Raw genomic sequence first — 21257 nt, forward strand, 5'->3', positions numbered from 1 at the left:
AGCACCGTCATCGCTAGCAAAAACCACCAGGTACCAACGCCCAAAAAAAAAAAAAAAAAAAAGAAAAGAAAAAAAGTTCAACGCCCAAGATTTCCGAGCATGAAAACTATGACTATTAACGTCGCTGCGCATACGCCTTACGCTCCTCCTCAATCATATCGATCGCATCAGAGACCTTTCCATCCGCGGCGGCTGCATATACGCCAATGCGCTGCAGACCACCTTCTTCGGAGCTTCCGTATCCTAAGTTGGCCAAGGTGGAAACGCAGTCCGCAATACTGCGCTGTCTAGCATCGAATCGAGAGGTCTCTCTTGGGGCAGTGCGCCCACTCGATGGCTGGATGTTGCCAGTGTTGGGATGCGAGGACCAGCCCGACCGAAGCGAAGATCGCTCGGTAGCTCGCCGTCTCAACGATCGATCGGAGCATGGTCCCTCATAAATAGACTTCCGGGGGCCAGAGTGTCTCCGAGATGGGTGAGACGCCCTCATAGTATTCGAACGGCGCGAGTGAGGAATTTCGGCGCTTGTGTTGTGATTGCTTGTTTGCTGAGGCGCGCAAGACTTTGCTGGTGGAGCAGGTGCCGTCACAGATGGCCTCCGAGCTTCCGGGAAAGCGCCGGGCACGTTGGGAGACACAGACCGACCAACAGGTCCCTGTTTAGCAGTCGGCTCGGCTCGAGGCGTCGAGTTGGAAGACGGATCTCCCTCTCGACGTTGCTCGGCGAAGAAATGGGCATCGAGTTGGGAGACAGGAGGGAAACGAGACTCCCATTCCATTGGTTGGATTAGAGCCGCGGGAGTCGTCAAGGTACCAGCGTTCGTACTAGAGCGTTTCAAGGGGCTCTCGGGCACAAGCGAGGGATAAAGCGCGTTGAGTCGCTCCGAGCTGTCCGAGTCCTTCGTGCTAGAGGACTCATTCCGGGCGCTGCCGTTCACAGAGCACATATCTGCCACACTAAGGGGCAATGATTTGCCGCTTTTCGCAGAACGCCGCCGCTCAGCTGAGGCCTGCTCCATTCCTCGAGGGGCCTGAAGCTCCGAGGGACCTGACGCATGGCGGGAAGCAGACGATTGCTGAGGCGCGTTGGGTGTGTTCAGTGCCGTGATTGGCGACGGATCGCTGAACTCGAGATTGATGGAATGACCGTCAATCAGGGATCCCTGCAAGGCATCCAGTGCTGCCTTTGCTGCATGGACCGAATGGAAATGCAAATAACCAAAGCCTGCATGCTTGCGTGTCACCGAGTCCAACGGGAGGAGCACATCAACCAGAAATCCCTTTGCAGCAAAAACATCGCGGATCATTTTTTCATTGACGTTGTACCCGACGTTGCCGATGAACAAGGCCGTCTTTGCAGATTGATCGGGCGACGAGGGATTCGGTCTTTCTTCGTAACCAGGGGCTCTACGAGCGCCGGCGCCACCAGGCCACTCACCAAAAGCGAGAGGCCATGTCCCGGGGTGTCGATGCGGGAACGGAGCCGGAGCAAGAAAAGAGGGCGTGGAGTGGGAGTGACCGGCCCGAGTCTCGCCGCCGTTTCCGGGATGGACAGCGAAAGGAGGAGCAAAAGGAGGGCGTGAAGGAGGAGGGAAAAAAGGAAATTGAGAATGGAGGTGAGCGAAAGGAGGGGGCGGTGGAGGATGATGCGGTAGATGATGCGGTAGATGATGATGAGGCGGATGGTGAGGAGGATGGTGCGGAGGATGGTGCGGCGGATGAGGTGGTAGATGGTGTGGTGGATGTGGTGGGAAAGATGGATGATCCGATCGTATATCAGGGACTGGGTTACGATCAGTATGAGCCAGAGGTTGAGAAACAGGCTCTGCGTCTGCCAGGTCTTGCGAATGTGCCGGCTCCGGCGAAATCTCCGCCTTGTCCGAACTCGTCGTTCCCTTCTCGCTTTCCAAGTTCGCAGCTGCAGGTGCTGATGTGGGGTTGGCACTGGCGGTGCTGGCTGCAGTCTCCGTGCGGGCATTATTATCATCCGCATGTGCTGGGCCTGCAGCATCAGTGGTAGACGTATCGGGCACGGCAGACGGCGCTTGATTTTGAGATTCTTGAGAGTTGCATCCAAGCTCGGTTTCGAATGCCTCGAATAAAGTATGACCCATGTGGCCAAGTTCAGATGCCATGCTCCGTAGACTCTCGACCGTATTTGCGGCGGTCGGTAGCTCTCTCGAAAACATGTTTGCTGGATTTTGTCCCCCCGCAGTCGAAGCGTTATTGATTGCACTGACCAAGTTCCTCACTTGACCATCCAAGGCCGTGAGCGCCACTTGCATAGAAGATCCGACCGGGCATGGAGGAAGAGCTCTGTGAGCATTTTGGAGCTGTCGCTCGATCTCTGGCAGTCTGGATCTAACCCCAGAGCTCAGCGTTTCGGCGCCATGGACCAAATTCTGCACAGCATTGACGAAACTGTCGGTGGGGATTTGAAGCCTTTCGGCTGGCGTCCTAGTCTGTTCCTCTGTCGGAGGGACAACGGTGTCTTGTTGAGCAGGGCTCTCATTCACCGTCTCGGGAGAGCTGAGAATCTTGGCCATTTCGGCTTCAAATGCAGCCATGAGGGGTTCAGCCTCATGGCTCACGGCAGGACCAGCTGCTTCATTATCGCCTTGAGTCTTCTCTCCGACATTCTCGACACTGGGAAGAGACGGTTCGCTGTTTGGCGATACCGCACTGATATGGTTTGCAGCTGGGGCACTCTCTCCGTGTGGGTTGTTTTCGTACTGTTTCCACAGCTCGATGATTGAATTTGAGCGCCGGATATCGAATACATGCATCGGCTCGAGGTCTGAGGGTGGCGGGAGTGAGTATTGTTGGGCTGAGGCGGGGACCGGTTCATCTAGACGTTGCGAAAGCTCGAGCGATGATCCAACCTAAAGATCGCTATCAGAAACGAAAACACAACCTGAGTATTATACTACTAACCGTGATAAGTTCACCATCATCGTCATCAAGGTAGGTCAGCCGAGCGCGGGGATGATAAGTAGCTATGTCGTTATACTGCGCTTCAGAGACCGCGACGATTCCCCGACGGCGTCGAGTGGACAAAGTGTCTTGGAGAGCATCACTGCTTGTCCCTTCGATATTCTCCGACGAAGAGGACGGCGATCCATGAAGATCGTTGATTTGAAATGACTTCAACATCTTGACGGTTTTCGGTGGAGAAAAGGCCCGAAAACCAAGGCGCAGTTCTGGACCGGTCGACAAGTAGACGAGGCAAATAGTTTGAACCAAGAAACAACGGAAAGAAACTATCGAGGGAGAAGAAAAACAGAACTATGGTATTCTCAGTAGACGGAGGAGATGGAATAGAGCCTCTCGTCTCAGCAGGATCCAACGTGAGGACGGAGGGATAGGTAATAAGGAGATTGTATTGACTGTTGCCTGGGAGCGGATGGCAACTCGCAGTCGTCGTACTCCGTTCCGTTCGCGCCAATAGTAAGCGACGAGACACAGGCAGACCGGGAGGGGCTCCCGTCGGTGACGGCGGTGGCCACATAATTCAGGCAACCAGTTTTTGACAACGAGGCCTCAGGCTCCTCTGATTGGTAGCCTGTAGCTGAGTCAGCAGGTCACGGCGTTGGTGGAAGTCCTGAGTTTTCAGGTGTTTCTTCTTCCGCGGCCTTTGGGGAAGGACTCTGGTTGGATTATTCTTCTAGGTCGCCGTTTCTTCTTTCCCAATCGCCATTATAGTATATACAATACGATCCATTCACTTTTCATTCACTGACCTCTAGGAACTGGCCAGATTTCTGATCCTATTCAGCTTTCTCTCGTTAATCCTTGACGCGACACGCCCTCGCAACACATACCTCCTACTACATATACTATCCTCGATGCCAATGGCCTACCCTCGGAGAAACTACCTCCACACCAGAAGCTTGCTAGCAGGATCTCCCTGGATTCTCTGCCCCCCGTCCCCATTCTGAGCAGGTGCTCAATGGCTCCGAAAAACCCTCTGTCCCACGCGAAATCACCCGCCGTCACCCGAAACGTCAAGCATGTCGTGCTAGGCGACCTGCTCTTCCAGACCTGGTACCAGTCCATCTACCCGGAGGATCTGGTCAGCAAAGACACGGACCGGCTCTACGTGTGTCGCTGGTGCTTCCGCTACTCGTGCGACGCTGACGCCTACGCGAACCACACGCGGGCCTGCCTCCACCGCACGACGCCCCCCGGCTCCAAAGTCTACGACCACGGCGGCTACTCGGTCTGGGAGGTCGACGGGGAATACAACAAGTTGTATGCGCAGAACCTGTCGCTCTTTGCCAAGTTGTTCCTCGATCATAAATCCGTGTTCTTCGACGTCTTCTCCTTCCTTTACTACCTTCTCGTCTACACCAACCCCGAAGATTCGAGCTACCATGTCCTGGGCTTCTTTTCGAAGGAGAAGCTCTCCTGGGACGCCAACAATCTGGCCTGCATACTGGTCTTTCCGCCCTACCAGCACAAGCAGCTCGGGAAGCTGTTGATGGGCGTCAGTTACAAGCTCAGCGGCTGGGAACACGACCCCGGCTTGATTGGCGGTCCGGAGAAGCCACTGAGTGAAATGGGCAGTCGCAGCTACAGTCGCTTCTGGGAGGAACGGATCGCGAGATATATACTCCTGCGGGACGCTCAGTCCGGAGACGCTCAGGATTCACCGCAGCAAAAACAGAAAACTCCCAAGGGGACTCGGAAGCGACCACCCCATGAGATTATGACGGTTCAGGATATCGGACTGGCGACGGGAATGCTGACGGAGGATGTGATCACGGCACTGAAAGGAATGGGGGCCGTTGAGACGGCGACACCATCCAAGAAACGCAAGATGCCCCGTACGTCGACCGACGGCCCCGATGAGAGCGAGCCGGTCATCATACGGAAATCAAAAATACTAGAATGGGCAAAGGCTCACAAAACTACCTTGGACGACCCCATTAAAGACGATGGATTTGTTGGAGAGTGGGCGCCCAAAGGCATTAAAGAGGTTAGTCTGACTTCTGACGAGGAAGGAGAAGGGGAGCAGGATGAACAGGACGAAAAAGAGGTGGAAAAGGATGATGAGTATCTCACGGCATGAGGTTTTGTATCTATAGAGCAGTCTGCTTAAAATATCCTAATAAACGACCCAGATACGGGCAATGTATAAATATATATTCCGTGTTCATCTCTCCTACCCACCAGGTCGCGTTGACGGTGTTCAGTCAGGGAAAATTAGCATTGGCCAATGCCCGCAGGCTTGACTATCTGCAGTTATGGCGTACATTTTAAAACGTAAGACTATTTTTAAACCTCATATCCGAATTCAAACCCTCTCCCAAATTCTTTACACCGCGGTCTATACGTAACGAATGCATTACTCCTCCATGCCGCCGGGTCCGCCCTGCTTGCCCATCTGGCGGGCCTTCAGAAGTTCATCACATAGGAGCAGGTTGGAGGCGATACCCGTGCTCGAGGCGATCAGGTTACGCAGCACACGGAAAGAATCGAAGACACCCTCCTGCACGGGATCCATCGGCTCACCCGTGTTCAGATCCAGACCAACGGTGTTGCCGGCGGTTCGCTCGTCTTGCAGAGCCGCCAAGGAGTCCTGAATGTCGTGGCCCGAGTTGGCCGCAAGGGTCTTGGGGATGATAAGCAAGGCATCCGCAAAGGCGCCAACACCCCACTTAGCCTTGCCCTTGACGGTCTTGCTGACCTTGTCTGTTAGGTGGGCGGCACAAGCAACCTGGAAGGCACCGGCACCGGGGATCACGCAGCCATCGACGATGGAGTTGTAGACGGACCGCAGACCGTCGCGGACAGCATCCTTGACCTGTGCGATGGTGTGCTGGTTGGGACCCTTGATCAGGATGGTAACTGACTTGGGATCCTTGACTTCCTCGACGAAAGTGTACTTCTCCTCTCCAAGCTGGTGCTCGTAGACCAGACCAGCCCAGCCAAGAACGTCGGGCGTCATGTCGTCCACACTGTTCTGGGCAACACCACCGCAGATCAACTGGAGACGCTCCATGTTCCTCCGCTTGGCTCTCCGGAGAGCGAGGATGCCGTTCTTGGTGAGGACATCCAAGCTCAGAGGATCAATACCCTTCTGGTTGATGACGACGAAGCTCTTCTTCGGGTCGTTGCCGCAAACCTCCTTCTTCAGCTCCACGATCTTCTGCAACTTGGCATCCACGAACTTGCGCTCACTTTCCACCAGCTTGTCTCTCTGCTCGGCGCTGGAGTAGTAGAAGCCAGAGTTGATCTCCGACTTTTCGTACTCCAAGCTGACATTGAGCGTCAGGATGAAAGCGTTCTCCACTCTCTTGGGCATATCCGGGTGTCTCGCGCCGTGGTCCAGAGCCAGACCGCGGATCAGCTGCGTGTCAGACGACGTCCGATGTTGCATGGTCATGATCTCGACCATGTGCAGATCCGGCTTCTCAGGGGCTCTGTGAATGGCGAGTACGGCGTCAACGATATCGGGGGTGAGCTTCTCGGCAAGCGCACTGTTGAGCTTGGTGCTGAGAGAGGTACGGGCAACGGAAAGCAGCAGTTCACGGTCGATGGCCCGCTCGATCTTGAATTGGTTAAGGAACTATATGCCAACCTCGAGTTAGCTGTTGCACGGTGACCGTTATTCCTTGACCCAGACCCGTGCCTACCTTCAGAGCCTCGTTCTTGGCGATCTCGTAGCCATCAGTGATCACTCGAGGGTGCACACCCTCGGAAATGTGTCTGTCGGCCTGCTTCAAGAGCTCTCCCACCATCAAGACCACGGATGTCGTTCCATCACCGGTGATGTCGTCCTGTGCGGTCGCAGCCCGGGCAATCATGACCTTTGCCATGTCAGTTATGAACGTAAGACGGTGTATCGAATGGAAGATAGCTTACGGCAGTCGGGTTTTGGATTTGCTGCAGACGAAGTCAGTAATTGCCCATTGAGGTCGTTCCAGCGGGGAATCGGGTCACTTACCATCTCCCGCAACAGCACGTTTCCATCCTTGGTCAGTTTGATCTGTATCAATCGGTTAGATCTTGGACTTTCGAATTTCTCAAGGACCGTTCATACTCCGCCTGCACCGTCGACCAGCCTAAATTTTGTCAGCGATGAGTAGTATAGCCAGGTGACAGCCGAAAAACGTACATCTTCAACGTCCCCGAGGGACCCAGGTTGGACTTCAAAACATCTTGAAGACCCTCACCGGCGCTGATGTTCACCTTCAAGGCCTCCGCTCTCCGCTGTGTGCTGGTTAGTCTGCGTGGAATCACTGAGGGGCTATTTCTGGGGGGGTAATGGATGGCATACCCTCGACTCGGCCTTGGGATTGAGTAACTGCGTCGCAGACATTTGTGCAGCTCTGATGAACAAGATCCAGCAAAAACCCGAATGGAAAAAAAGAGAAACCGTCGAGCAGAATAGGCTTGCCGGCGCTGTCGAGCGACAGAAGAGGCCCGCGGCGGACCAAAACTGGTGGTGTTTGCCGGCGAGGGCGGTGAGGGCGAGTTTTGGCAAAACGCCCACATTCGGTCTGTTCGCACTAGCGCCGCCGCGAAAGAAAAAAAAGAGCTCCGACGGCTCGACGCTCGAATTCTGCCTCCAGCCTTTTTTTTCCACGTCCCCCCGTCGATCCACGGCAAGTCATCCACGCAGACTTCGGGATTTTGAAAAAGTAGAACGGCTCGACTGCGTCTACTTGGCGGCTGATCTATTTGAATTTTTTCTTTTCGGCCTGAAATCCAATTTCGCAATGGCTGACTTCCTGCTGTTCGAGGGCCCTGTCGGCTACTCGCTTTTCAAGGTCACCCACCAGGCCGACAGCGTGGGCAATTCCCTCAAGGAAGTCCAGGAGGGTGTCGATGACTTGGCCAAGTTTGGAAAGATGGTCGATCTGGCCAGTTTTCTGCCGTTTGAGTACGTTTTCAATCCCTCTGGACCCGGGTGTCTCGATTGTGCGCCGCGACTGACCATGTCCCCAGAAACAACAAGCAGGCCCTGAGTGAAATCAACGACATCTCCGAAGGTGTTGCCTCGGACACGCTCATCAACTTCCTGGAATTGAACCTGCCCAAGCCCAGCAAGAAGAAGAAGGTTGTTCTGGGTGTTACCGACAAGGCCTTGGCCGGAAGCATCAAGTCGGCCTTCTCTTTCGTCGACTGTGAAACCGGTGACACCAGCGAAGTCGTCCAGGATATGCTCCGTGGAGTCAGACTCCACTCCCACAAACTTCTGAAGCAGCTTCGCGAGGGTGATCTGAACACCGCCCAGCTTGGTCTGGGTCACGCCTACTCCCGTGCCAAGGTCAAGTTCTCCGTTCAGCGTGACGACAACCACATCATCCAGGCCATCGCTATCCTCGATTCGCTCGACAAGGCCATCAACACCTTCTCCATGAGAGTCCGCGAATGGTACTCGTGGCACTTCCCCGAACTGATCAAGATCGTCTCGGACAACCAGCGCTACGCGCAAATTGCCCTGCTCGTCAAGGACAAGAAGGAACTGGACGACGACAAACTGCACGACATCGCCGCCCTGGTGGAGGATGACGAGGGTGTTGCCCAGAGCATCATCGACGCTGCCAAGCACAGTATGGGCCAGGAGATCTCCGAGACCGACATGGAGAACGTCATTTCTTTCGCCCAGCGAGTCGTCAGCCTGTCCAACTACCGCAAATCTCTGCACAGCTACCTGATCTCCAAGATGAGCGTCGTTGCGCCTAACCTGGCCGCCTTGATTGGAGAGATCGTCGGTGCTCGTCTGATCTCGCATGCCGGCAGCTTGACCAACCTGTCCAAGTACCCGGCCTCCACCGTGCAGATTCTCGGTGCCGAGAAGGCCCTTTTCCGTGCCCTGAAGACCAAGGGTAACACGCCCAAGTACGGACTGCTGTACCACTCTTCGTTCATTGGCCGCGCCGGTCCCAAGAACAAGGGCCGTATCTCTCGTTTCTTGGCCAACAAGTGCTCCATCGCCTCGAGACTGGACAACTTCTCCGAGCAGCCTACGACCAAGTTCGGTGAGGTCTTGAAGAAGCAGGTCGAGGAGCGTCTGGAGTTCTACGCCACTGGTGCTGCTCCCACCAAGAACGAAGTCGCCATGGTATGTTTTAATTTCCTCCTCCCACACCCCCCAATTTACCTACGGTTCAATGCTAACCCCCCCACAGAAGGATGCCATGGATGCTCTTCTGGCCGATATTGACGTCGACGCCGACCAGAGCGACGAGGAGATGGAGGATGCCGACGCGAAGCCAGAGAAGAAGGAGAAGAAGGACAAGAAAGAAAAGAAGTCTAAGGACGAGAAGAGTGAGAAGAGTGAGAAGAAGAAGAAGAGAAAGTCCGAGGCTGGCGACGACTCTGACAAAAAGGATAAGAAGCGGAAATCATCCGATGATGTCGAGGACTCCTCCGAGAAGAAGAAAAAGAAGAAGTCGAAGGTCTAAAGGACATAATATTGTCGCGGCGTTGTAGGGCTGATTTTGATTTGATTTGATACTATCTATGTTCTGATTTCCATTTTCACGACCTGACGGGCTGGGTATTTGTAAATTATTCGATTAAGGCCTGTATCGTGCTAAAAATTATAGCTTTTTCTTTTATTTCATTTTACTTGCTATATTTTTGAGATATATTAGGCTTTCGCTTCAAGATGCATACGCCGTAGAGTCACCCAGTATTCTATAATGTAGTAGTAACAACTACCTACGCTACGAAGGTACTTCGTAGAGCCAGTCTAGGCGGAGACCTACTGTAAGCACCCGAACGGTTCCCCTCAACAACCTACCCCTTCACGCTTTCCGCAATGGACTCTGCAATTCCTCAGTCATAATGACCTCTTCATTATTCGAGGGTAAACGCTGAAATCCTTTCGAATTATTGAAGTTATCTACCCCCCAGCAAATTTGATCCATGCCATGCCCCCAACGTTCAGTTTTCGCCCCGCGCAACGATGATGCCCACGAGCGCGCCGATGACATTCAGCTCTCAACGTCAAAGAACACCATCCGAAGATTCCGACATCTACAGTGCTTCCTCCCCATCAAATGTTTCCATTCACAGCCTTCCCGAAGCCCGGCTCCGAGAGGAAGAGGATCTGGGGAGATATAGTCCCCGAGCCGCTGTCGCTGGTCGCCTAGGGGAATTGGCTATACGGGCGGATCCTCTATCCACACCGCAATTTACGAATGGCCGATTCGACCAAGCGCCAATGGCCCAGCCCCTGCACACATCTTGGACCAGTCCCGACTATCATGGGATGGCGGCGTCGAATCCTGCCCCAGCCAGTCAAGATTGGACCAGTGGGCCTTCTGCGGCGACAGTCGAGCGTGATCGTGACTTGCATCACGATGGACATACCCTGAACGCAAATCCTGCCGTACCGGACATATCGCCGAAGAAATCCGCTTCCGCGAGCCCTCGCAAGAAACGAAACCCGCTGGCAGCTGCGAGACCGCGCAGTCAAAGACGATCGCCCCCGCCCCCTCACACTCCGCCCGAAAACCCTCTCACATGGCATGATTCGGAGATCACCGGTCATGATCCGACCGATCCCAGCGATGATGGATACGGGATCAACGGCCTTGGGTTCAAGCCGACGGCGTCGATGGCTTGGAACAGGTCACAAAAAAGACAGAAACAAATCACCGATTGGAGGAGTCGCGAGTCCCGGGAGGCCCGAGAAAGGCGAAGGGAGAAACGAGAGGGGGTCGAACTGGACAAAATCCGCACGATTCAGAAGGGTGCTATCCAGAAGAAAGTCAAGTTTGACGTCTGAAATCTTCTCATTATTTTGCGGCTGGGGTGTCTCATTTTCTTTCTTTTGCATTATCATCTACTAATGTGTTCTGTTCCTCTTGCATTCTGACCATGTTCGCCCGGGGAAATATACGATTGAACGGAGTTGGCATTGTGTAGAAAGCGGCGTTATTGATATTGACATGCGAGCATGATGACGCGATGACGATTGTTATACAAGTTTAATCAGACTGGAGTCCATCCAAATAGAGATATGTACTTTACATGCCATGCGACAGATATAATGAGACCCCGGCAAAACTCCATGACTCCATGCGATGCGCAAAAGGTACTACCAGAACTTGTAGTTCGAGGGGTTAGTCCAGCTCTTCCGTTGCTTTTCCTCCTCGGCCAACCGTGCGGCCTGCTCGATCTTCTGCTCCTTCTCTCGTTGCTTCTTCTCCTTCAATTGCTTCATCAGATCCACCGCTTGTTTCATTCCATCCAATTCCTGCACCCGGCGGCGCTGGCAGAACTCGTGGGCCGCGAGGGAAGTGAGAGCAAATGCCCCGACAGCCCAATTACAAGCTGTCCACATGGCGCGCATTCCTAAATTAAATGCCAGAGTTAATGACCGAGCGCTTGTGATGTTGAATGCACTGTATCGGGAGTTTCCTTACCTCCTAACACTCCCCTCACCCCACCAATGCCGAATCCGGCTCCAATTCCCAATAGCAACGAATCGCGGGCGCATGGCGCTTTATAGAACGACGTAGCCTCCTTCAGAGACATGGACTTCATGGCATCGGTGACCGTAACGTCTTTCCCGCCCTTCGAACCTGGCCCGGGAAGCATATTCACGGGCTCCTCGGGGTTCCCGAATGCATCCCATAGCTTGCCGACTTGCGATTTGGCCTCATATTTCGGCTTGGGGCGTTGCGAAGGGTCTTCGACGTTGGTGGGTTCTCCGTTCTGGGTCGGACTGGGTCCGGAGGTTGTCGAGTCCCGCGTATCTTCCGCCATGGCGTAGAATGTCCTGATTCTGGTCCAATCGACGAATGCTTTCCTCGCCTTCTTCGGCAGACTCTTTGCGGGAAACAAGCAAAGACCGGATAATCGTATGATCCGGCGACGCCTGACAGTTTTCCAGGATCGGGTGGTTTTTCCGATACCGTCGACTAGTCCCAATCGGGGTACGCGTATAGTGGAAACGCGAACGCGTCGGCGACACCCGAGAATGGCGCTCAAACCTTGGGTTTCTCAGCAGGCGTTGAGTATGCATTGAACGGCACTACATTGGTCGCCAATTTGCCATTCCCCGTTCATTGACACCAGACAGCCCCGAGAATCACCAGTTATGCTCAGCGCTGCTCTGTAATAATACAAATTCCCCGCGTCTCATGCTGAACCAGGCCCTTCCTGCCATCTTGCAGTGATCTCTAGCCCCCGGCCGCTGGGCGTGTCGTCGCAATGCCTGTCCGAAAACCTAGCAAGTATGGGAGCAAGTTCCGGTCCGGTGCTGCGTCCTTCAATCCGAAACGAACCAAAACTGTCGAATTCTCCTCGCTCCGGTCGACGGAAGCCACCTCGCAGGATGAGAAATTCGAGGCCATCCGCCTGGCGAACAGCATCGACGAGACCTTGGGCTTCCCGCGCTTCGAGGCCGGCGAAAAACGAGTCGGATGGCTCATCAACATGCACAGCACCTCGATAGAAGACTCGAATATCCCCGGAGGACGTGCGGGTGTGGACTACTACTTCCTGGAGGACGATGGAGGAAGTTTCAAGGCGACGGTCGAGTACGATCCTTATTTCCTCATCGCGGTCAAGAAGGGACATGAAATGGAGGTGGAGGAATGGTGTCGCCGCATGTTCGAAGGCGAGATCAAGAAAATCTCCAGAGTCGAGAGGGAGGATCTCAACTTGCCGAACCATTTACTGGGCCACCGACGAACTTTTCTCCAGCTGAACTTCTCGAATGTGAGCCATCTTTTGGATGTGCGGAAGACGCTTCTACCTTTGGCCGAGAAGAATAAGAAGAACGTGAATGTGATGGATACTTATGTGGAGGTCTCAAGGTTAGTTTGGCTTTTTTCCATCCTCTTTGACATTGAGGCTAATTGAACGATACCAGCGCCAATGTGGGCTTTGATCTCTTTGATGACGAACTAATTAATGAGGCACGATCTAATGGAAATACGCAAGCGAGTGATTTTATAATTGATATTCGAGAATATGATGTTCCTTACCATGTTCGAGTGGCGATCGATAAAGGTATGTGATGCGCATATTGATGCATAGTTCGTGGCTGACTGCGTTTAGATATCCGAATAGGAAAATGGTACACGGTGGAGGCAAAGCATGGGGTCATCTCACTGAATTGCATAGAAGAGCGATTGCAACGAGCTGATCCGGTCGTGCTTGCTTTCGATATTGAGACAACCAAACTCCCTTTAAAGTTCCCCGACTCGGTCATCGACCAGATTATGATGATATCTTACATGATCGACGGACAAGGGTTTCTCATCACCAACCGTGAGATCGTATCCGAGGACATCAATGATTTCGAGTACACGCCGAAGCCGGAATACAACGGACCCTTCATAATCTTTAATGAACCTGATGAACGCGGTGTTCTCGAGCGGTTCTTTGAACACATCAAAATCGCCAAGCCGACGGTCATTGCGACGTACAACGGTGACTTTTTCGATTGGCCGTTCGTTGAAGCGAGAGCGAGCGTGTTGGGGATCGACATGTACACGGAAATCGGCTTTCGCAAAAACAGCGAGGACATCTACCAGAGCGATCACTGCGTGCATATGGACTGTTTTGCCTGGGTCAACCGTGACAGTTATCTTCCCCAGGGAAGTCGTGGTTTGAAAGCTGTCACTGTTGCTAAACTTGGGTATGATCCCGATGAGCTCGACCCGGAATTGATGACGCCGTATGCAAGTGAGCGCCCGCAGACCCTGGCCGAATACTCAGTCTCCGATGCCGTCGCCACCTATTATCTGTATATGAAATACGTCCACCCGTTCATCTTTTCGCTTTGCACAATTATTCCTCTCAACCCGGATGACACGCTACGCAAAGGAACCGGAACCCTGTGTGAGATGCTTCTGATGGTCCAAGCCTACAAAGGCGAAATCATTCTACCGAACAAACACAAAAACAGCCCAGAATCTTTCTACGAAGGTCATCTACTCGAGTCAGAGACTTACGTGGGAGGTCACGTCGAGAGTCTTGAGGCTGGTGTGTTCCGAAGCGATATCCCGGTCAGTTTCAACGTGGATCCTACGGCTATCGACGAACTGCTTCGCGACCTGGATGCAGCCTTGAAATTCAGTATCGAGGTTGAGGAGAAAAAGTCGATGGACGATATTGTCAACTATGAAGAGGTGAAAGGCCAAATTGCAGAACGCTTGATCAACCTAAGAGAAAAGCCGACCCGAGACGAAGTGCCGTTCATTTACCATTTGGATGTTGCTTCCATGTATCCCAACATCATGGTTACAAACCGACTTCAACCAGATTCCATGATCCAAGAGTCGAATTGCGCCGCCTGTGATTTCAATCGACCGGGCAAAACCTGTGATAGACGAATGCCGTGGGCGTGGCGAGGTGAATTTCTGCCGGCTAAGCGTGATGAGTACAACATGATTCGACAGGCAGTTTCAAACGAGCGTTTCCCCGGCAAAACCAAGAACAGCCCTATGCGCCTCTTCAGCGAAATGGGTGTCGAGGAGCAAGCCGCTATAGTGAAGAAACGATTGCAGGATTACAGCAAAAAGATCTACCACAAGATCCACGACAGCAAGACAATGGTGCGAGAGGCTATCATTTGTCAACGTGAGAACCCGTTTTATGTCGACACCGTCCGCGACTTTCGAGACCGACGATACGATTTCAAAGGCAAGCAGAAGGTTTGGAAGGGCAAGGCCGATTCTCTCAAATCATCTGGTGCTCCCACCTCCGAGGTAGATGAAGCAAAGAAGATGATCATTCTCTTTGACTCTCTCCAACTTGCCCACAAGGTTATTCTGAACAGTTTCTACGGTTACGTCATGAGAAAGGGATCCCGATGGTACTCCTTAGAGATGGCCGGTGTGACATGTTTAACAGGTGCTCGGATTATCCAAATGGCCCGAGAGCTCGTTGAACGTATCGGACGGCCGCTGGAGCTTGACACAGACGGTATCTGGTGTATGCTTCCAGGCACTTTCCCCGAGAACTTTTCTTTCACCCTCAAGAATGGAAAGAAACTGGGGATCTCGTACCCCTGTGTCATGCTGAACTACCTCGTCCACGGCAGCTATACCAACCACCAATATCAGACTCTTGTTGACCCGAAGACCTTCCGCTACGAGACACACAGCGACAACTCCATCTTCTTCGAAGTCGACGGGCCTTACAAGGCAATGATCTTGCCCACTTCTAAGGAGGAGGACAAGAACTTGAAGAAACGTTATGCCGTGTTCAATCATGATGGATCTCTTGCCGAATTGAAGGGGTTCGAAGTCAAGCGACGAGGAGAGTTAAAACTGATCAAGATCTTCCAAACCCAGATCTTCAAGTTCTTCCTGGAAGGGAATACACTCGAGGAAACATACGGCGCCGTCGCTCGAGTAGCCGACCGATGGCTGGATGTACTTTACGAGCATGGATCGACACTGGCAGACGAGGAACTCATCGATCTGATCTCGGAGAACAGAAGTATGACCAAAACCCTGGAGGAATACGGCAACCAAAAGTCCACTTCCATCACGACCGCGCGACGTTTGGCGGAGTTCCTGGGAGAGCAAATGGTCAAGGACAAGGGTCTGAACTGCAAGTATATCATATCCTCGAGGCCTCGGAACACGCCTGTCACCGAACGAGCTATACCGGTGACCATCTTTTCAGCCGAGGAGAATGTGAAGCGCTTTTTCTTGAGGAAGTGGTTGAAGGATGATCCTGGGGACATGGACCCTCGCAGTGTGATCGACTGGGACTACTACCTTGAACGACTGGGATCTGTGGTGCAGAAGCTCATTACGATCCCGGCTGCGCTCCAAAAGATCCGCAACCCTGTTCCGAGAGTGGCTCACCCAGACTGGCTCCAGCGCAGGATCAACCAGAAGGATGACAAGTTCAAACAGACGAAGATGACCGATCTCTTCGGAAAGTCCGAAAAGAACCCGCTGACAGATATATCGACAAATATCCTTGATCACCGGGTCCAGCACCCGGGTGATATGGACGAGGCGATAGCAAACTCGACACAAAAGACCAAATCGTCACCGAACAGCAAGGTCTCGCAAAAGAGAAAACTTCCCGAAGGTCATACAAAAACCTCACTCGATCCTTTCGCCAGTCTCCCGGCAAAGATGCCACCGATGGAGGATGATTATGTTGGGTTCTTGAAATACCAGAAACAGAAATGGAAGATCCAAAAGCAGGCCCGTATTCGCCGTCGCCAGCTCTTCGGAGAACGGGCCAATACTGGCACAGATGCTTTGAGTCATCTGTTCAGAAACCAAGCCGAATTGCTCTATATCAGCACGTGGCAAGTGCTACAACTGGCGGAAACATCCAGACCTGGCATTGTGCGAGCTTTCGTCCTGATCGACCGAAAAGTCCATACCCTGACCGTCAAGGTCCCACGGCAAATCTACGTCAACTTGAAGCAAGACTCGCTTCCGGATGTCGACGTTCCGGATTGCGAGGTCGAGAAGGTCAACCACACGTTACCAAATGGACACCCTTCTGTCCATCTGTTCAAATTGACACTATCCGAGGAGACCTTTTTGCATGAGGCCGATAAGATTGACCTGCTTCTGCAACATCCCAGTGTGGAGGGTGTTTACGAAAAGGGTATCCCCTTAAGCGTACACGCCGTTCTGAAGCTTGGAAGTGTCTGCACTTTCGACGAGGAGCAGCGTGGTGTCCTTGGAGAGGGATTAGACCGTGGCTTCGACCTCTCGACGCTGTGTCGTACCACCTCCGAGCAGCCGTATCTTCTGAACACGCCCTTGGTTTATCATTACCTGTACCATGTGACCTCTGGAGATAGACAGATATTTGCTCTCTTTTCCACCGCCAAGAGCGAGGCGCATATCGTCATTCTGAACCGGACGAGAGATGTTCAGGGTCTGCCCAATGTTGACAAGATCTACTCGGAGCTCTTGATGCGCAGGAAGCAGAACATGGAGGGGGATCAGACTCAGAGTGCATTTGAGTACCCGGACAAGATCCACTTCAGGACGACCCAGGTCACGACCAAACGAAAGGCGTACCTAGAGGTCGGCGATTTGGTCAAAAAGCTCAAGAGCGATGAAACTCAACCATCCATCTTGGTTATTCAGTCGCAGCAGCGGAATCGTCTGTGCCATGATATCCCCATCCTGAGAGACTATCCTGTGCTTCCCGTGAAGCCCGAAGTGTCAGATATGGATCTTCCACCGCTGGGCTGGCAGTCCTTCATCGCTCGGAGGCTGGTCACTCATTTCCTGTATCTCTCTGCTTGGATCCAGCATTTGACTTTACTTGCCAGATATGGCGATGTTCCTCTCTGCAATCTGGAAAGTGACGATCCCCGATATCTCATCGACGTCTCGTACGCTCGGCGACTTCAGCAGAACAATGTTATTCTGTGGTGGTCTCCAAGCCCCAGGCCTGATCATGCGGGCTACGAGAAAGATGACATTGCTGGTCCGTTAGAAAAGGTCTCCATGCCATCCGTCAATGCTCCAAGCGCTTACGACACGGTGTGCATTGAACTGGAAGTTCGCAATCTGGCCATCAACACGATCTTGACTTCCTCCATCATCAGCGAAATGGAGGGGGCCGATACGCTTTTGGCTGGCTCCGATGCTCCTGCTGATACCAATGGCGCAGGCGTTCTCTATTCCGAAAAAGCCTTCGCTTCAGCCGGCGCCGTTGTCTTGCGGGAGATGGTGAAGCATTGGTGGACCGAGGCCTGCGATGGAAACACTATGGCCGACATCATGGTGCAGCATCTGATCCGATGGGTTGAAAGTCCAATGTCGTGTCTTTACGATCGGTCCCTGCACCACTACGTGCGAATGCTGTCCCGCAAGTCCTTCCAGCGACTCATGGTGGAGTTCAGACGTGTCGGTTCGAACATTGTGTTCGCCAGCTCAACTCGTCTTTTGCTCCAGACGACCAAAACGGAGGTGGGCAATGCGTATGCGTACAGTCAGTACGTGCTCAAATCGATTCGGGCAAACCCGTCCTTCCACTTCATCGACCTGGAGATTAAAGAGTACTGGGACTATCTCGTCTGGTATGATGAGTACAATTACGGTGGAAAGGGATGTCGCGAGGTCACCGGAGCGGATGAGCAGGACCTCGAAACCGTCATGCACTGGCAGCTCAGCCGCTTCCTACCAGGCCCCATGCAGTCTATTTTCAATGATTGGGTGGTCGAATACATTGACTTGATGCACGGCATCAAACACCCCGAAAACGCCGACTCGTCCACGCCTCGACCGACACAGATCCCCCTTACCCGCCCGAACGACGAGGACAGTGAGGAGATTTCGGCTGTTCTGGCCGAAAAGTTCTCGAAGCCGATGAAGAAACAGATTTCGGGACTCATCCGCCGTCAACGAGAAGAAATGCTTCATCCGGAACTCGCATCCGACTACGCATTCCCCGTGCTTCCCGGAGTCCTGTCAAATCCCAACGACGAGAAGCGCAACCCCGTGTTGGAGCTGGTGAAGCTACTGATGCAGGTTCTGAGTCTGTCCAAGACGACCACCCTCGAAACGCGTCTTTTGCGTCGCGAGCTTCTCGCCCTCTTCGAAGTGCGCGAGTTTAGCAAAGAAGGCCGATTCGAGAACCCGGCCGCCAGCCTCAAGCTCCCCGAACTCACCTGCGGTGCCTGCTGTCTGATCCGCGATCTCGACCTGTGCCGTGACGAGGACGTCCTTCCAGAGCCCGGATCCGACCCCAGCAAGGCGGCCACGAAACCCTGGCGCTGTCCCTTCTGCCAGACCGAATACGATCGACTAACGCAGGAGGAGATCCTGATTGGTCAGGTTCAGGGCATGATCGTTGCATGGCACACGCAGGATCTCAAGTGTTCGAAATGCAAGGGCCTGAAGGTCAGCGACTTCATGGAACACTGCTCGTGCAGCGGCTCGTGGGTGGCCACGATGGACCGGGCGGAGATCGAAAAGAAACTGCGAGTACTGGAAAGCGCGGCGAAGTTCCACGGGCTGAAGTTACTGCAGGGGGTGGTTGAAGAGGTTCTTGGGCGCATGTAGAAGGTGGCTTTTGTATGTATGTAAACTCATGGCGTGATTATTATTGGCATCGGTATTGTTAGGACGGATTACCGGGCGTTTTGGGGCGCTCTATATCCAGTATAATTAAATAACAGCATTGACTACTTGCCCTGAGATCAATAATATAAATACGAGGAAGAGTCTGAGGGAGTAAATGTGATCGATCAACCTACAATCTCCGCGCCTGAGGCCTCCAATCAACTCGCGGAGTTCCCAAAGTTCAAACCCACCTCTCTTCGGTCTTCTCTCTCTCTCTCCTCTGGCTTCTTCTTGACACCTCGTTCCTTGGTCGGTCGCGGTCTCATTTGCTCCGTCTTTTTCAGCATTTTCATCTCTCCTGGCTCTGACCCTACCTCTCCCTTCCACCTACACATCCATTTTCAGAGCCACCCCGACAACCCCGCCATCCCGTCGCAGAGACCCGAAGTATTATCGTCAACCATCATTGCGAGCGACCGTCCTCGTCCCAATCTGTGAGATTCTTATCTTAAGACCTCGTTCGTGGCAACCCCTTGAAACCCCAAAAACTCTCATATTTCTAACACCGAACTCTCTGTCGCAGTTCCGAATTTCATCGGCATCAGCCCACCCGATAAATGGCGTCACAAGCGCAAGCCGCCCAGCGACCGAAGGTCCAACCCTGCCGATACAAGACCGGAAAGACATTAGGAGCGGGCTCCTATTCCGTCGTGAAGGAATGCGTACACATCGATACCGGCCATTACTATGCCGCGAAGGTTATCAACAAGCGGCTGATGGCGGGGCGGGAGCACATGGTATTTAAGATTCCTGGAGGCTTTGGGCGGGACTTGCATCCGTCAACTGGAGCGCATAGAGGCTGATGGTTTGGTGTTGTCGGTGTGATGACAATAGGTTCGGAATGAGATCGCGATCTTGAAGCGGGTTTCGATGGGTCATCAGAACATTCTCACCCTGGTGGATTATTTCGAGACGATGAACAACTGTACGTTCGCTCGCTTGGTGGGGGGCGACTTCTTTAGGAAGAGACATACTGACGATGGCTGCTTGCCCACGTAGTATACCTCGTCACTGACCTCGCGCTGGGCGGAGAGCTCTTCGATCGCATCTGCCGTAAAGGCAGCTACTTCGAATCCGACGCTGCCGACCTCATTCGCGCCATCCTGTCGGCCGTCGCCTACCTGCATGATCACGGCATCGTGCATCGTGACCTGAAGCCGGAGAATCTGCTGTTTCGCACGCCGGAGGATAACGCCGACCTGTTGATCGCCGACTTCGGTCTGTCCCGCATCATGGACGAGGAGCAGTTCCACGTTCTTACGACAACCTGCGGTACGCCGGGCTACATGGCGCCGGAGATCTTCAAGAAGAGCGGCCATGGAAAGCCAGTGTATGTTTGTTCTATTCATTTCCATACGTTGGAGTGGTAGCATCCGTGGCTAACATCTACCAAGGGACATCTGGGCCGTCGGTGTCATCACCTATTTCCTCCTCTGCGGCTACACGCCGTTCGACCGCGACTCCAACCTGGAAGAGATGCAGGCCATCCTTGCAGCGGACTACTCGTTCACGCCGCTCGAGTACTGGCGCGGCGTGTCGCAGAACGCCCGCGACTTCATCAAGCGCTGTCTCACCGTGGACCCGGATGCCCGGATGACGGCGCACGAGGCGCTGCAGCACCTGTGGGTGAACCCGCCGTACGACGCGATGGCCGACCAGTCCGGCACGGGCGAGGACCTGCTGCCGACGGTCAAGAAGAACTTCAACGCGCGGCGCACGCTGCACAAGGCCATCGACACCGTGCGGGCCATCAACAAGCTGCGCGAGGGCGGCGGCCTGATGATGGACGGCATGATGAGCGTCGACCCCAAGCCCGAGCGCGTCAACGGCAACGAGATCATCGAGGAGGAGCCGCCCCGCGGGGGGCCTGGTCGTGGCCACGACGGGAACATGGAGATCGATAGTCGTGGGAACGCGCGCGGGCAGACGGAGGAGCAGATCCGGGCGCAGGAGAGACGGGTCAAGGAGACGGTGGCAGGGCTGTGGAGCCGTTCGGCTGTGAAGAAATGAAAGTGCCGTAGATGAGTATACGAGATACCCAACCCGCCATATCTAGTGCCATACAAACTTGGGAGGATCTCACCCGCCCGGAGCCCCTCTGGGTCCAGCCAGCCCGTCGGTGACAATATTTACCCACTCTCGAGAATACACCAGCGAAACCATCAGTCCTCAAAAATCCAATCCAGATATATTAAAGCAAAGTTGATTGGCAAGGTTTTGA

At 53.6% G+C, this 21257-nt stretch overlaps 8 protein-coding genes across 8 annotated transcripts; 5 read left to right on the forward strand and 3 right to left on the reverse strand.

Moving 5' to 3' along the window:
- Positions 1 to 115: 115 nt before the first annotated feature.
- On the reverse strand, positions 116 to 3352 carry P170DRAFT_454263 (RNA recognition motif domain-containing protein; the record flags this gene model as incomplete). Its single annotated transcript, XM_024851415.1, has 3 exons — positions 2934 to 3352; positions 1438 to 2881; positions 116 to 1389 (listed from the first exon to the last, which is right to left on the reverse strand). The coding sequence occupies exons 1-3, from the start codon at positions 3150 to 3152 to the stop codon at positions 116 to 118; spliced, it is 2937 nt and encodes a 978-aa protein (XP_024708389.1). The 5' UTR covers positions 3153 to 3352.
- A 292-nt stretch (positions 3353 to 3644) lies between these two features.
- On the forward strand, positions 3645 to 5129 carry P170DRAFT_434807 (putative histone acetyltransferase (MysT1)). Its single transcript, XM_024848804.1, has one exon. It carries the CDS (start codon positions 3949 to 3951, stop codon positions 5068 to 5070), a length of 1122 nt encoding a protein of 373 aa, XP_024708390.1. The 5' UTR covers positions 3645 to 3948; the 3' UTR covers positions 5071 to 5129.
- A 59-nt stretch (positions 5130 to 5188) lies between these two features.
- P170DRAFT_403880 (chaperonin-containing T-complex subunit CCT6) lies at positions 5189 to 7433 on the reverse strand. The gene is made up of 7 exons (XM_024846500.1): positions 7282 to 7433; positions 7120 to 7214; positions 7045 to 7066; positions 6949 to 6990; positions 6867 to 6887; positions 6638 to 6811; positions 5189 to 6570 (listed from the first exon to the last, which is right to left on the reverse strand). Exons 1-7 carry the CDS (start codon positions 7321 to 7323, stop codon positions 5347 to 5349), a joined length of 1620 nt encoding a protein of 539 aa, XP_024708391.1. The 5' UTR covers positions 7324 to 7433; the 3' UTR covers positions 5189 to 5346.
- A 197-nt stretch (positions 7434 to 7630) lies between these two features.
- Positions 7631 to 9557, forward strand: sik1 (snoRNP complex protein NOP56). The gene is made up of 3 exons (XM_024845488.1): positions 7631 to 7887; positions 7953 to 9072; positions 9140 to 9557. The coding sequence occupies exons 1-3, from the start codon at positions 7724 to 7726 to the stop codon at positions 9413 to 9415; spliced, it is 1560 nt and encodes a 519-aa protein (XP_024708392.1). The 5' UTR covers positions 7631 to 7723; the 3' UTR covers positions 9416 to 9557.
- A 180-nt stretch (positions 9558 to 9737) lies between these two features.
- On the forward strand, positions 9738 to 11017 carry P170DRAFT_434810 (uncharacterized protein). Its single transcript, XM_024848805.1, has one exon. The coding sequence runs from the start codon at positions 9925 to 9927 to the stop codon at positions 10744 to 10746; it is 822 nt and encodes a 273-aa protein (XP_024708393.1). The 5' UTR covers positions 9738 to 9924; the 3' UTR covers positions 10747 to 11017.
- P170DRAFT_434811 (COX20 family protein) lies at positions 10678 to 11783 on the reverse strand. The gene is made up of 2 exons (XM_024848806.1): positions 11387 to 11783; positions 10678 to 11315 (listed from the first exon to the last, which is right to left on the reverse strand). Exons 1-2 carry the CDS (start codon positions 11727 to 11729, stop codon positions 11059 to 11061), a joined length of 600 nt encoding a protein of 199 aa, XP_024708394.1. The 5' UTR covers positions 11730 to 11783; the 3' UTR covers positions 10678 to 11058.
- A 393-nt stretch (positions 11784 to 12176) lies between these two features.
- On the forward strand, positions 12177 to 19050 carry P170DRAFT_462876 (DNA polymerase epsilon catalytic subunit POL2; the record flags this gene model as incomplete). Its single annotated transcript, XM_024852122.1, has 3 exons — positions 12177 to 12784; positions 12841 to 12980; positions 13041 to 19050. 3 exons carry the CDS (start codon positions 12177 to 12179, stop codon positions 18974 to 18976), a joined length of 6684 nt encoding a protein of 2227 aa, XP_024708395.1. The 3' UTR covers positions 18977 to 19050.
- Positions 19051 to 19593: 543 nt separating this feature from the next.
- On the forward strand, positions 19594 to 21046 carry P170DRAFT_348607 (serine/threonine-protein kinase; the record flags this gene model as incomplete). Its single annotated transcript, XM_024843689.1, has 4 exons — positions 19594 to 19773; positions 19871 to 19961; positions 20036 to 20366; positions 20431 to 21046. 4 exons carry the CDS (start codon positions 19594 to 19596, stop codon positions 21044 to 21046), a joined length of 1218 nt encoding a protein of 405 aa, XP_024708396.1.
- Between the last annotated feature and the right edge of the window lie 211 nt (positions 21047 to 21257).

Source organism: Aspergillus steynii, assembly GCF_002849105.1.
Source record: "Aspergillus steynii IBT 23096 chromosome Unknown P170scaffold_2, whole genome shotgun sequence".
Taxonomy (NCBI): domain Eukaryota; kingdom Fungi; phylum Ascomycota; class Eurotiomycetes; order Eurotiales; family Aspergillaceae; genus Aspergillus; species Aspergillus steynii.